The sequence below is a fragment of the Panicum virgatum genome, chromosome 9N (assembly GCF_016808335.1).
Source record: "Panicum virgatum strain AP13 chromosome 9N, P.virgatum_v5, whole genome shotgun sequence".
NCBI lineage: Eukaryota > Viridiplantae > Streptophyta > Magnoliopsida > Poales > Poaceae > Panicum > Panicum virgatum.
Genome location: NC_053153.1, coordinates 80,534,182 through 80,549,058, shown reverse-complemented (window position 1 = coordinate 80,549,058; position 14,877 = coordinate 80,534,182). Strand labels below are relative to the sequence as shown.

Sequence of the window (14,877 nt, the reverse complement as noted above, 5' to 3'; positions counted from 1 at the left end):
GTTTCCCTTCAAATACATTGATCTATCGGGCTGTTTCTGTCTTCTACTGATTCGGTATAGCATTACGCGCAATTGAAACGATGAAAAATCTGTGCGTACAAGGTGAGCACACCCAGAAACCACATGGGCTGAAATGTCGAATGAAGATAATAATTTCGAATGAAGTGTACTTCGAAATTACAAACTACACACAGAAAGTAAAAAAAAAGTGGAATCTCCCTTAATGGAATGGAATGAAAAATTGGAGTAGGTGTAGCAGTTAAGGATTCCATAGGCAGGACAATATGAAATGGATGGCACTGAGGCATCTAACACTTTGAGAAACTTCTATGGTACATTACCAAGGCAGCTACCGACAAAACATCCAACATGAATAATTTCAATTACATCAAGCCAAGGAATAAACAGTCGAGACATCAGCTGAAATCTGCTCTATGAGATACAAAAGACCACTCCGGTGCAGTAATGTAATCTACGCTTGATTGGCTCTAAAACGTAGACTGGTCCGGCTAGCATAAAAGGAATCACACATCACAAGCTTGCTCCGAACTTGTTGAATACCGCATCACATCTTGAAGTGCTGCCACAGCTCAAACTGGATGCAAGTTGTGAAGCATCGAGGACCAGGCAGTTGTATTTGCCACTACCCTATTTCTTTCAAACTACACCGTGGCTTATATGATCTTGTTCCTAATGTCTTCTAGCTTCTTAAGGATTTCACCAGGAGTTCTGTCTAGCTCATCAGCTATCTTCCTCTGCATATCAGCTGGTAGGGATGGATACTGCTCACAGAGATCCCCATCTATCACATCCTGTAACAGAAAAGCATTCATCAGTAACAGCGTGTTTCAAACTGCCTTTGCAGTTCAGCTGTAATAACATCAAAATAAATTCCGTGGGGCGTGGGCTAATGTGAAAATATCCTATCTGATACGAAACCATCTTGGGAGTAATGTTTAAGGGCATGTACAACCATTAGATAACCCCATCATTATTCTAGATGTGTAGATGTTGTAGACGCTAGTTTTCTCTTGGTTTAGATGCTGGAAATTGTTCAGTTAGTGGCTGCGCTCAAGTGTTTGAGGACGCGGCTATTTCCTGAATCCTGAGACTGACTAATCAGCAATGTAACTCCCTGCATTGTACATAATTGGATCTGAAATTGTGGTGTTATTTTTGTGAGAATGGCCTGCTTATATATAAAGATGCTAGTGCACTTAGTGCGTTTTCCATGACATTTTTTTTATGGTTGTGCTTCTGTCCATGCAGATGATGGAATTGCAGTTATAACATAAGCTGCTAACTGAATGAGGTAAGTATGCATTCCAGTTCAAAAATGAGGTATGTATGCAGATTTGTAATGCTATGGTCCCAGTGAATGCAGTAACCTCAGACTTCAGAGATAAAGTTTGACTTAGCTAGCTGGCTGCATAGTGAATTTCTAATCATTTAAAGGATTGCTGCATACTGATTCTGTTTCATATGTACCATATAATATCATTTGTGACACTAAGCTAAACATGTAATATGATTTTTGAAAAAATGATTAATGTTTCATTTTTAATATATAGGACATAAAATGCTGCACTGTCCTGAAGTTGATATGGGCAGCATCACTAGTGGCCATATTCCAAGTTCAGCTAGGCGCTAGGCGGATTCTAGGCGGTGACCCTTAGCCTAGCGCCTAGTCGGGATCTAGGCGTTCCTAGGTGGTTTTCTAGGCGATGATCAATACATGCTTTAATTTATTAATACATACTAAGTACTTGAAAGAAAAGAAAAAAATAGAGGATCAATGGTTAAGGAATAGGGAGAAAAGAGAAGAAAGGCCCATAAAAACAGCCCAGCCCACCTTAACCACCATAAAAATGGCCCAGCCCATCTTATCCACCTTATCCCTTCCCTCCTCCCACCCCTTTGCCGACACTCGCGCACGCGCCAAAGCTCGCCGCCGCCCACGCCCGCGCCCGCGCCAACAGCCGCTCGCACAAGCCTGCGCGAGCGCCCGCCGCCGCCGGCAGCTCCTCCTCCCCCCCGGCGACCTCTGCCAGGCGCTCCTCCACCCCCCACCGGTGCTGCCAACGAGCTGCCATTGCCTAGGGGTCCGCCTGCCCCCATAGGCGAGGCGGACACCCTCCGACTACCTAGTAATCGCGCCTAGGCGAGCGCCTAGCCGAACTATGGCCATATTCATTGGGCTTGCTGTTTCCTGCCATGCGTGATAATTCATCACTCTATTCTTTTTAGTAGCCAATCTGGTTCTGTAATGTTGATTGTTCTAGAGAAATATTGTACTTGTGTTCATCTTATTTATGCTTGATCTCATTTATATCAAAGAAGCAACAAAATGGCACATGGAGATTTTATCTGTGCTTGATCGATGCTTCATACGTGCATTAATCAATTTGAAAAGGTCAGATAGAGTCTAAACTGTTATACATGCCCTAATATTGCTAAACAATTGACTTGATAACATTATAGAATAGGGACATCTATAAACTATAAAGACAGGTCGGAAAAATTTACCTTCACTGGAAAATATGCAGATCTGTAAGCCATGTGATCTCTTCCGCATAATGGTGGATGCTCCTGACGGAGATGCATCTCCAAGTGAGAGAAGAAGTCAACATCTTCCCTGGAGGTGAATGCAAGCAGTGCCCCTACACTGCCCATCACAGTTCCATAAATAAGACATTCACCTCCACCAGGAATTAAAGAGGCCTTCTGCAAACTTGTGACAACATCACCAACATGAAACTGCACAATTTCCTCAACTTTGTTAGGGGCACCATTTAACTTCCCTTGCTCCCATTTAATCTTGCCTCCAGTTGGGTCTTCTTCAATCTCATCTGAGATATCCTGAGGAAGGCGAGCAAAATATATATTCCCAAACTTGTCAGCTCCAGCCATAGTATCAAAGTCTATGTGTTGAGCTGCTGTAAGCCATCTTGGAACACTGTCATCAGCAAAGATATACAACTGGTTTTCATCCCTTCTGTACTTGCAGTAGTGAAATGACTGCAAGGAATGTCAACATAAAAGAAATATATCAGAATTATAAGCAAGGAAGCCAGGGGTAATCTGGTGAACAAACATGCAAAGCTAACACATAACAATGGCCACAAGGAACTGTGTGAACGACAATAGAAGTAACACTTTAACAGAATATTAGAAAACTCAAGGGCGAAAGTATCATGAAAAATAACCTGGAAGGTGTGTGTGCGTGCGTGCGTGGGCGTGTGTGTCACTGTGAACATCACAACGAGGCCAAGAGGCTGAAATATATATCATGTTATACATAATTTACTAATTAAAATTGTCTTCTTGGCTGCACCCATGTGACGAAGGCACGAAGCTCATAAGCAGGGGAATGCAACAGAATTGAACACAGATTGAGAGCATACCTCTTGCATATCACCAACGTAGATCCTATCACGGTAAGTATGAATAGACACTATTGTTCTCGGAAAAAGTTTGTTTTCACATTTCCTGAGCAATTTTCTCTTCCCCAGATCGTATAGTCTGAGCACTGAACCAACACCTGCAAGTAACCGTCCCTGGTATTGGCACAATGCAAGAGGTACTTCCTCCACTTGTGTCTTGTGTAGAAGTTCAAGTGATTTCCCTTCATCGACAAACTTATATATGTGGATGAACCCAGCAGCAAGGGTCCTCTTTGGCCAGAACTGCAAACCCTTGGCAGTGCCAACAACCAGAAGAGTGCCGTGCTCCTTATCATGGAAATTCACAGTGCAAATACTGACAGCAGCCTCATTATCCTGCAATTCCAGCAGGCAGGTTGTGTCCCTACTTCTTGGATCAAGGATCCTAATGCAGGAAACCCACCGCTCTGATTCTGCCTTTGGATAACCATACTGTTCATCAGGAAATGTGTTGCCCTCCTCAGCACCACCTTCTTGACCATCACCATTCTCCATTGGATCCCCATTGTTCGCATTTCCATTCTCCGTTGCACCAGAAGCCTCAAGGCACTCTTTCTTAGCGGCTTCTCGCTCTTCTGCACTGAATGCACCCTTATCACTCTCAATGACAGCAATATATTTTTTCTTTGGTAGAATCACAAACTTCCTTGGGGTGTAGCGCAGAGGGATGGCTGTCTCATTGAAAGTCTCCCCCAGGCGTTCAATGGTGAAAATACGTAGGGCATCTCCGGCAACAGCAACAACACCTTCTGAGCACTGATCAGAAGAGAAGGATGCAGCAGATTCAAGCGTGTCACAAGACAGAGGGGTCAAGAGGAAGTGACCTTGATGTATATAGCCCAGCCAGGGACGGCTGGACAGGCAAAGCATTGCTTGCCTGTGGCTAACTATACAGGGAAACAGCTTTGGAGGTCTGAGGCCAAGGAATCGAGACCGTGTGTCCGATAGCTGGCCCGTAACCATGTCAACATTGGTGCGGAAAAGAACACCGTTCTGTAAGCCAGCATTGAGGAAAAGGTTGGCTGGATATTCTGCACCATCCTCACCACCAACTGATGCCTGTACCTCTAGGAATAGGAGTGACTCTGGTGCGGATGATACACTCTGCACACTTAGAGGCTGCAGGCAGTCATCAGGGTCCAGCGAGAGGATACGGATGGTGTTATCATAAGATCCTACAGCGAGAAATCTGGACCTTTGCCTACCCTCAGGAACCGGCGCAATGGCCAGGCATGCAACATCACCAGACATGTCCTGCTTCTCCACCTCCATGAGCTGACCAGTCATGTCCATCTCAAAATAGATGAGCTCTCCGCCACTGAGGGCAATTACCACCTGGAGCCGGTTTGATCCAACCTTTGTTATAGTTTTCTTTCCAGGAGTTCTCCACTCATTGACACGGCCATCCTCCCTGATGTGCCTGATACCATTTGGATGGACCTGCATGAGAGAGTCCTCGCCAAGGAGCGTGACTGCAAGGGAGTGAGTGGTGTCCAGGAACTGGCTGTCACTCACTTCTTCAATGGTCTCGCCAATAGAGAGCACGAGCGTGACATTAGCAAAGGACACAACAATGTAGGCATCAAACATGTCATTGATATTCTTCTTGACAGTCCACACGGCAATAGGCTCAGCAGGCAGCATTGATCGTGCCATCTCACTAATGGCAAGGCCAGGCCTCAGGATGCGAAGTGTGGAGCGTGGACCTCGGCCACAGGCTGTGAACAATTGGGGTGTTTCCTCGTCAAATAAATTCGTGATACGCATATCCATGACTGGCATGAGGCTCTCGATCTCATCTATGCGGATGAGGTTCTTTAGTGGCCTTGGCTGAAAGAAAACCGGCTGGAACCCCTCCTCTGTCTCCATCAGTGTTGCTGAAGATGACTCGACATCCGCATCCCGGCCAATATCACGGAACTGGTAAAGTGCATGGTTGCCAAACTCGGAAGCAGCAAAGAGGAAACCCGATCGCAGCACACAGGTAGCTGATGCCACAGGTATGGTGTCGAAGTACTTGATCCTGAGCTCAGTAACAGTTTCCCCACTATGTTCCAGGTCGACCTTGAAGATGTCACCATACTCGGTCTGTAGTAAGAAGAAGAACAGACTCTTTTGTCTGTGTGTAGCAGCAGCAACAATGAGGACACCACGCTCAGCAGGGAGGTCAGCACGGCGTGGAATAACAGCACGAACCTCTGGGTGCCCCTGGTTCCGGTACAGCACGAAGTTGTCACAGCACACAAGAACCCCACTCGGACCATCGCCACCACCAGGGACAGTCACAAGAAGATTGGCACCATTATCAATGGGCTCAGAGGCCTTGCGGGAGACATGGTTGAGGCCCAAGTCAAGCTCGTAGAAGGTGAGGAGCTTCTGCGCCTGGTTAGCAGCCTGCCCCGTGGGGTCGCGGTCAGACTCAGCATACTCGAGCTCGATGGCGGCGAAGATGGGGTTGTCGAATCCACAGTCGAGGGCGGTGAGGGAAAAGGTAATAGTGTTGGACTTGTGCGCCTCGAGCGGGGACGAGATGGTGAGGCGCGCGGCGGCGTCGCGGTTGAGGACGTAGACGAGCTTCTGCTTCTCGAGCGCGGCGATGCAGAGCGCGCGGCCCTTAGGGTCGACCGCGAGTAGCTGGCCGGGGACGATGCGGCGGCAGCCGGACTTGCCGAAAGTCTCCTGATGGACCTTGTCGAAGCGGTTGCGGTCGGGGGAGTACTCGAGGATGACGAGGCGGCCCGAGTCGGAGCCGACGACGAGGTAGTCCTTGTTGGCGCCGGTGAGGCGGAACTGCGCGAGCGAGCGGATGACGCCGAAGACGTCGACGGAGAGGAGCGTGCGGAGGCGGCCCGTCTCCGGGTCCGGGCGGAGGAGGTCGAGCGTGCTGCCACGGGCGACGGCTATCTCCTGCGTGGAGGCGGACCCGGAGGCCGCCGACTTCTTCGTGTCGCGGCCGCTGAAGCTGCCGATGACGGCGCACACGGCGCCCGTCGCGCGCTGCAGCGTCAGGCTGTAGAGGTACATGGTGGCGCCAAGGCCCCTCCTCCTATTCCCGGTGGAGGCGGCGGCGGCGGGTCGGTGGGGGAGTGATGGGGTGAGGATCTAGGGTTTTAGAGCGTGGAGGGCGGCGCTGGCGGCCCGGAGAGGCTTTCCCTTCCCTCAGATCGGAGCCTAGTCTCCGACCCAAACCCAACCGTTGCGGCTTGGTGTGCCACCGCGTCGCGATTCGCCACGGGCCCACGGCCTTCTGGTGGCTACGCCTCTCTGCTTCTCTCATAACGAAGGCGTACTTTTCAGAAGACGCCTCCAAGCCGGCGGGACGCGGGAGGCCAGGGAAGGATAGGATGAGTCCAGAGTCCGCCACCCGCAGCCGCATAAATTTCAATCGACTTGAAATAAGAAATTGCAAACGAATTCAACGAGAGCGCAGCACAAGTAGCATGATGGAGTTCAGAGACTGAACTGATGGTCTATTTAGCAGGGCTCCGGTTCCTTCAAAAACAGCTCCGGCTCCGCCTCCTTAGATGGAGCAGCTTCTCTCGTGGAGCTGAAGCCGTTTTGGAGAAACGTTTGGCAAAACAGCTTTATGTAGATGTTAAAATACAGTGAAAGTGTAAAATGACCACAATACCCTTCTTTTTTAATTTTACACTCTTCTTATTTATTTCTTTTCATTCTATTTCTTTTTTCCTTTTTCCTTCCATTCTCTCTCTCCTTATCCACTACCGTCTGCCTCATCCATCCCCATCGCGCGGAGAAGCTTCTACCACCGGCTGTCGCCCGCCCTCCTGCGCAGCTCGCAGCCGGACCCGCCCGCCGTCTCCTTGCTCCCTTGCTCCGACCACCGCTGCTCTCTGCTCCCACCGCGCCCACACCTGCCGCTGCTTGGGCTCCCGCGCGGCTAGCCGCCGCCACCTGCCACACCTGCATCCGCTCGGGCTCTCGCGGGGCCAGCCGCCACCCACCACCACCGACCGCGCCCGCCGCTGCTCGAGCTCCGGCGCCGCCGGCCGCTGCACCTGCCGCGCTCGCATCCGATCAAGCTCCTGCGCCGTCGGCCACCCCCGCCACTTGCCACGGCCCACGCCGGCCATCCGCTCGGGCTCCTGAGACGGGTAAAGGGGGAGTGGCAAAATCGCTGTAAATAATTGGAAATTGAGGGGCACATGGAGGGTGTGGACGTGGGCCTCGGATGGAGCCGCGAGAAGCCTCATTTCACTGGCACCCTCGCTCGTATGGAAGCCGCTTGCAGCTCTAGCTGCAGCTCCATACTTGGAGCACCTGCATTTTCAACCCTTTGGCAGGGCTCCGGCTGGAGCAGGGTTTGGAGCCGGCCGTGGAGCCCTGCCAAAGAGGCCCTGAATGTGCAAAATGGTTATGGCGAAAATAACTCATTTGCTGGGCCGCGCCATGCAACTGCGCCAGCAGGAGCACGCTCCTGCCTGGTAGGCGGGTGGCAGGGCAAAGCAGAACAGAGCTAAATAACGAGTACATGGGTCGAATCTGGCTACTTGGGCCATAAGGAATGTCTTTTTTTTCATTTTTATATTTAAAAAAACAAAATTTTAAAAATATATTTCGAATAGGGAAATTTTCAAAAATTGGTGACTGTCACCCTCTAATGGGCGACAGGGTGCCTGCCGTCCATCCAGTGGGCGACATGACCTAAATGTAAAAAAATTACATTTAGGTCCTGGCGCCCAGGACGCATTAAATAGTGAACTTGTAAAATCGATATAAAATCGGAAAAATACAAACTCAACTGTTCTGGATTCTATGAAATAATATCTACAACTTTTGTTACATAAAGTTTTTCATTTGATCAATGTATCTAAATCAAGAAAAATAGTTCTTGTACCTAGAAAAATCTGAAATAATTCATTTGGTCTAGTTGTGCTTATCTAAAATTTACCAAACTTTTTTATAGCTCTTAGGAAATAAAATAATGGTACTGTAAAAGTTAATGCTTCTAATACTCAGTATAGCAGCATGAATAAATAACCCATTTAAACTAGACATATTGCAAGATCTAATTTAAAAACTTATTCAAGAAATCTTTTATGGACCTACAAATTTTGTACAAGCCTATGCTCACCATATGCAACACTCTGGCCAAAGATGACATGCATCCAAAGGATGGATCTTGAGATTTAAATAAAAGTGCATTAAAATGGTATTTAAAATAGAGCAAGATACATTGATCAAATGAAAACCTTTATGTAAAAAAGTTGTAGATAATGTTTCGTAGAATCCAGAACAGTTGAGTTTGTGTTTTTTTTATTTTTCTACGATTTTATATCAATATTATAAGTTCACTGTTTAATGCGCCCTGGGCGCCAGGACCTAAATGTAAATGTAAATTTTTTTTTACATTTAGGTCATGTCGCCCACTGGATGGGCGACAGGCACCCTGCCGCCCATTAGAGGGGCGACAGGCACCCATTTTTGAAAATTTCCCTATTTAGCATATATTTTTGAAATTTTGTTTCTTTTTAAATATAAAAATAAAAAAAGCGCATAAGGAATCGCGATCGATTTTGCAGCACGGCCCATTGGCATGTACTATGTCCGCTGAGATTCCGTGGAGGGGCTGCCCAATTTGATTCAACTAGGACAGCAGCGCGCTACGTCGCACTCAGCTCGACGGAATCCATGGGCCGCAGGCTTCGTTTGTCTGGGCTGCAGCATTGTCTTGGGCTGTGTCATTATCTCTGGGCTGGACCGCTGTATGTGTGATGGGGCGAGGCGAGGCGGCCGGCCCCGGGGCCCGCGAGACGGCGCGCTACGCCTCCGCTGTCCCTCGCCCTCCACCGCCACTCGCCCTCCCTCCCCCGTCTCTCCGCCACCGGCGCTGCTTGCTCGCCGTGCCTACTCCTCGCGACCGTCGCCACCTCGCCGCGCGGCCGCGCCTTCTCCTCGCGGCCCCAGCTGGGTGGAGCGCCGGCGGCACGGCTCAGATCCGGCAGCGTGTGCGCGGCCATCCTCCTTTCGCCTCCTCACTCCGTCCCGGTGCGCCTCTCCTCCCTCCGGCGGCCTCGAGCTCGGCCCTCCCCGGCGCGGATCTGGCGCGAACGCCGGCACTCGCGCCCCACCCCTTCCCTCTCTGGCATGGATCTAGCGGCGGAGCGGCGCACACGAGCTCTGGCAGCGGCGGCCGTATTCGGCCCATTGTGGCGCTCTGAGCTCGCCGGCCACCGCCGCCTCCTTGAAGCCTCCTCCTCTTCGAGCTCCCCTCCACCGCGCTCATCGGTCTGCTGCTGCCGCCTGCTCGTCACGCCTTGTGCGGTGCCCTCCATCACCGACAGGTCCATCCAGAGCGGAGCTCGTGCGTGGCGGAGATGGCGTCCATGCGTCTCCTCCCCTACTCCATCCTTCGGCGAGGCCAGCTCGTGCGGCAACGTGCGCCTCTCTCCGCGTGTTTTTTTTGCATCGCGGGACACGTGTCGACTCAGGGAAACACAGATGCTCCAAGGCTGCCGTCTCTAGGGTGTATAGTATATACAGTATTACAGTTACAGGGTTAGCTAATTGCGAGCCGGATGGAGGAGCTGCTGGACGGTAATGGCTTGGGTGGATGAGCGCAACAGGTTAACGCAAATCGGGTCGCGCGGTTGCTGTCAGTCAAGCCGCACGCTCCGTTGCGTCGCGCCCGCTGATCAGGGATCAGACACAAAACAAAAGGCGATGCCATCTGATGACCAGCGCAATGCTGAATATGCGGTTGACCGTGAGTTTCACAACTCACTGTCCATCCACCCCCTCTAAGACTTATTGCTCCTTTTTTTTCTCCACTCTCTTCTCCCCTTCTCTCCTTCCCCTCTCTCAGCTCCCTTTTCCCTTTCTCCTTTTCCCCCATCCTCTCTCTCCGTGAGATCCCGGGCAGCGGTGGCGCGGCGGAGCTGCGCGAGCGAGGGCGGCAGAGCTCCGGCGACCTCCCCTGGGCGGCGTGGGTGAGGCACGGCGCTGCGGCGGGTTCCCCCATCGCGGATCCGATCGGCGCGCCGGCCCTCCGGCCGCCTCCCTTTGAAGCGCCCCCCGTCGCCTCCATGACCGCCGCCGCCGCCGGGATCCCGCGCTCCTTGGGCCGCCGCGCGCCGCCGGATCCACCTCCTGGGTCGCCGCGCGCTCCTCCGCGCTCCGCCGGCACGCAGATCTGCTTCCATGGTCGGCGGGTGCCTCCTTGGCGCCGCCGCCGCGCGGATCCGTCTCCCCCCTGGGTGCGGCCGCCGCCGCGCTCCCCCGGCGACAGGGAGGCACGACGGGGCAGCGCGGCCTCCCCGTCACCGGCGTCTCCTTTTTTTCATTTTTTTATGTAAAATTTTTTCTGTTGAATTTTTTAATTTGTTCGTACAATTTTTTTCGATTTTTTCTCTTGAAGGTTCTCTGTTTCTTAATTTTTTTCAAAAAATTTTCTGCTCTCCAATTTTTTTCTTTGATTTTCCACCTTAAATTTTTTTCTCAAATTTTTCTTCTAAAATTTTTCTCGTCAAAATTTTCTGTCTTTTTTTTCTCATTTTTTTTTCTTGAAAAATTTTCTTGAAATCAGAAAACGACAAAAAACTTATTAAAATAGGAAAAAAACGAACGGTCGGAAAATCGACTGTACGGAACTCCTCCGTACGGTTGACCGTAAACTAGCGGTTCCCGATGACCAGTCGAATCTCCTGCGCTGCCGCAACGCTAGTGCTTATGTGGATGGATAAGGGAGACGAGGCGGGGAGATAGAACACACCTACTACTACTAGCACAGTAGTCGTAGTGTACCGGTGCTTGCTGGTAGCAATGGCAAGGAGCAGGCGTCGACAGTGCACCCGCACCAGGGGCTTATTGACCCGCGGTTTTCTGTTCCTGCTGCAAAACAGAAACAGGGATTGCTTTCGTTCCTGCTTCGTTCGATCTGAGAGCAATTAAATTAGGGAACTGGAATTGCTGCAGCTTCTCAATTACGATCGATTACTCGGGTCTCTCTCACACGCAGACGTCAGACCGTCCGCGCAGACAACGATGCAATGGCAACGGACACGGACCACCGGCCCGTCCACATGGTCCATCTCTGGGGACGTACGTACCCACCCAGGGTAGAGACGTGCCGTACCAGCCGCACCGGGTCGTCAGCACAGTGGCCGAAGAAGATTGTTGTACCTGTACGTGCCCGAAGGGGATTTGGGGGTCCAGATCTGGCTGCACCCGCCGCCCCCCGCGACAGGCCCCGCGGAAAGCCACCCGTGAGACCACGCGCGCCGTGCAACCGTGTCGGCGACAGGCCCCGCGGAAAGCCACCCGAGAGACCACGCGCGCCGTGCAACCGTGTCGCGGAAACCCGGCAAAAATATTGCTCTCCTCCCACAGGGACGTGTCGCGGATAGAGCTTGCATCCAAAATTCCAAAATTTTACAAAATTTCCCATCACATCGAATATTTGAACGCATGCATAAAATATTAAATATAACTAAATAAAATAACTAATTACATAATTTGTCTGTAATTTACGAGACAAATCTTTTGAGCCTAATTAACTCATAATCGGATAATAATTACTGCAGTCTTTCTTTCAAGAGATGGTGATGGATGGCTCCTCCCGCAAAGCAACGCAGCAACCGCTGAGCTGATCGCTGCGAAAGCGACGACGGCCTACTGGCTACTCATCACAATTCAAAAATCAAAATGCAATTCACGCGCCATTATTCTAGTCATCACCTGTAATGAGTCCTGACAAATAGTACTCCACGTTCACTGCGATCAGGATAGCAGTTCAGAGTTGAGAGCAAAGCTGAAGCGTAACAGCGCCGCCACGAGACCATTCCAATCAGCTGGAGAGTGGAGAGCGGTCACTGACAGGGTTTTATTTCCCAACCGGCAACCGCCGGGCTCCGGTTCCGGTTTACCGGACCGGTTTGACCGGTTACCGGTCGGAACCGGTTGAATTCAAATCCAAATTCAAATAAATTCAAAAGCTCCCGTGCAACTGGTTCTGACCAGTTTACCGGCCGGTTTGACTGGTTTACCGGCCGGTTTTACCGGTTTACCGGTCGGTTTGACCGATTTGAATTCAAATCCAAATTCAAAAGCTCCCGTGCAACCAGTTTACCGGCCGGTTTGACTGGTGGGCCTTAATGGGCCGGCCCATTTTTTTCTTTTTCTTTTTTGATTTAACTTTAAATCCCCGCAAACTATACTAAATAAACGATTTTTTGAGAAAATTTGATACAATTAGATTCATCGCAACTTGAAGTATTTTTAGAAATTTTTTGGGAATTTTTCATTTTTTGAATTTAAATTTAAATTTTGAATTTTGGCCGGTTGGGTACCGGCCGAAACCGGAACCGGTCCGACCAGTCAAACTGGACCGGTTCCCACTGGTAAAGTTAACCCTGGTCACTGATCGCTTTTGTCTCTCGCCCTGCCTGCAACATGTGTTGGCCTATCAGTGCTGATGAGCTTTCACTTACTTTGCGTCGTCCACTTCAGAGCTGGGAACTTTGCGGGCAGAAAGAAGGGTCGCCAGCAGCAGGCCAAACAATAGTTGGAGCTGAAACTATCGCTAATCCTGCATCATTCATGTCAATCTGCTCATTTGCTGCGTCCGTATGCGTATCATATACGGCCCGTATGTTGACGGATGCAAAGCGCTCAAAGCTGAGCTGAACCCCCTGAAACTCTCCGTGTCGCTTCGCCAATAATTTAGCACCACGTTGCATGATGCAAGCATGCACCTTCTTCCAACTGCACGTTCACGCCGCCGTAGAGCTGAACATCCTCGTGCCTTCAATCAGAGACAGCAAGCACAGATCTTGCTTTTTTTTTTCTCTGTTAGAGAGGTGGAGATCTTATATATTTTAAAATAATACAGTAGCATTATTACTGGAACCTTAGTTTGACCTCGTATTATCCTACTTTGACTTCTCCAGGTACAGTTTTTTTTTTTTGTGAAGAATAAGGTCTAAGGCCATTTGCCTGCCGATTTTCTGCTGCATCACACTAGTACACTACGCTTCTGCCATGTGGGCCTCGAAGGCCGCCCCACACGACTTCCCGCGGGCCGGGGTGCGCTGCTCGTAAACCCATGTGACTCTGACTCACTACTTGTCCGCTGCTTCAAGCCAAATCGCAAATAAAGCGGCCAAGTTTTTTCAATCGTGTGGCTGAGAAGGCTTCAGGTCAAAGCTGCCCCTTCCTCTCTCTGCTAAGCGTTTTATCCGAAAACACGCACGCGAATCAGGCCCTCTTTGGCAGAGCTCCGGCTCCGGCTTCGGCTCCAAAACGGGCTTCAGCCGGAACTCTACCAAACGGTGTATTTTGCATCAGCTCCCAGCGTGGAGCTGCCCCTGGAGCCCCTCGTGGCTTCCACACGCGAGGAGGAGCCCCAAAACGTAGCTCCGCGCGGCTCCTCCGGCTGCTTCATCGCGACTGTCATCTTTGCCCCCGGTTTCGCTGCGCTCGCCTCCTCCCGCGTTACCCCGGTCACTTCGCACGATCCGCTTCCTCAAGGCGCTGTGGCTGCGGCAAGCTGGGTGGCGGATGGCGCGGCCGGCTGACGGAGGCCACGTGGCGGCGGGCGGGGCGAGCTGCGGGAGGTGTGCGCGGCGGGCGAGGCCAGCTGCGGGCGGCGGATGGCGCGGCCAGCTGCCGAGGCTGCGCGGCGGATGGCAAGGCTAGCTGCGGCTTGTACGGGAGGCGCGCGGGGCAGCTGCCGTGGAGGCGGCTTGCGGGCTCCGAGGAGGCCGAAGACGAGCATGGAGGCTGGTGCGGCGAGTTCGGGAGGCAGGGGTGCACGGAATCAGGAGGTGATTGTGAGCCCGTGAAGAAGCATAAGGTGCAGAGAGAAAGGAAGGAGAAAAATAGGAAGAAAATGGAAAAAAGAAGAAGAGGGTATTATGATCATTTCATATTTCTTTTATATTTTAAAAAATAGATGGAGCTGTTTTTCTAAATATTTTTCTAAAAGAAATTTAGCTCCACTATAAAAACTGCTCCACCAACGGAGCCAGAGGCAGACGTGTTTTCGGAGGAGGCGCAACCCGCACCGACCGACCGCGCGGATCGAGGGCCCTTTGGCACCGCTGCTTCGGAGGCAGCTACAGTGTACTATACTGTACGTCACCCTGCAGTATAGCTACAGTGTTATACAGTAGATGAAACTGTTTCCAACGAAGCTATCCCAAACGAGGCCTGAATCAGCGAGACGCAGCAGCTCCGATCGTCTAGCGCGTACCAGATATTCCGCTGACAGGGGGCCCCAGAACAGGTGGGGCATCCCTGTCTGCGATCGGGTTGGTTTCGGGTTGGCCTCGTTCTCCTTTTCATTTTGGACTCCTCATTAGGTAAGGGAGGCTCGGACGCTGTCACGCTAGTGACGCTACTGTGTACAGCCTCGCCGTAGAAAGCTCAGCGGGGGAGACACTCTTCCATTTTGCACCCTTTGGTAACGCCGCAA

At 51.1% G+C, this 14,877-nt stretch overlaps 1 protein-coding gene across 2 annotated transcripts; it reads right to left on the bottom strand.

Annotated features, from left to right (window-relative positions):
• Positions 1-220: 220 nt before the first annotated feature.
• LOC120692199 (spliceosome-associated protein 130 A-like) lies at positions 221-6,659 on the bottom strand. Of its 2 annotated transcripts, XM_039975442.1 has the most exons (4): positions 3,405-6,627; positions 3,207-3,275; positions 2,527-3,018; positions 221-812 (listed from the first exon to the last, which is right to left on the bottom strand). In XM_039975442.1, exons 1-4 carry the CDS (start codon positions 6,465-6,467, stop codon positions 675-677), a joined length of 3,762 nt encoding a protein of 1,253 aa, XP_039831376.1. In that variant the 5' UTR covers positions 6,468-6,627; the 3' UTR covers positions 221-674. The 2 variants fall into 2 exon arrangements, with proteins under 2 accessions (XP_039831376.1, XP_039831378.1); XM_039975444.1 differs by lacking the exon at positions 3,207-3,275 and having other exon boundaries at positions 3,405-6,659.
• Positions 6,660-14,877: the final 8,218 nt, after the last annotated feature.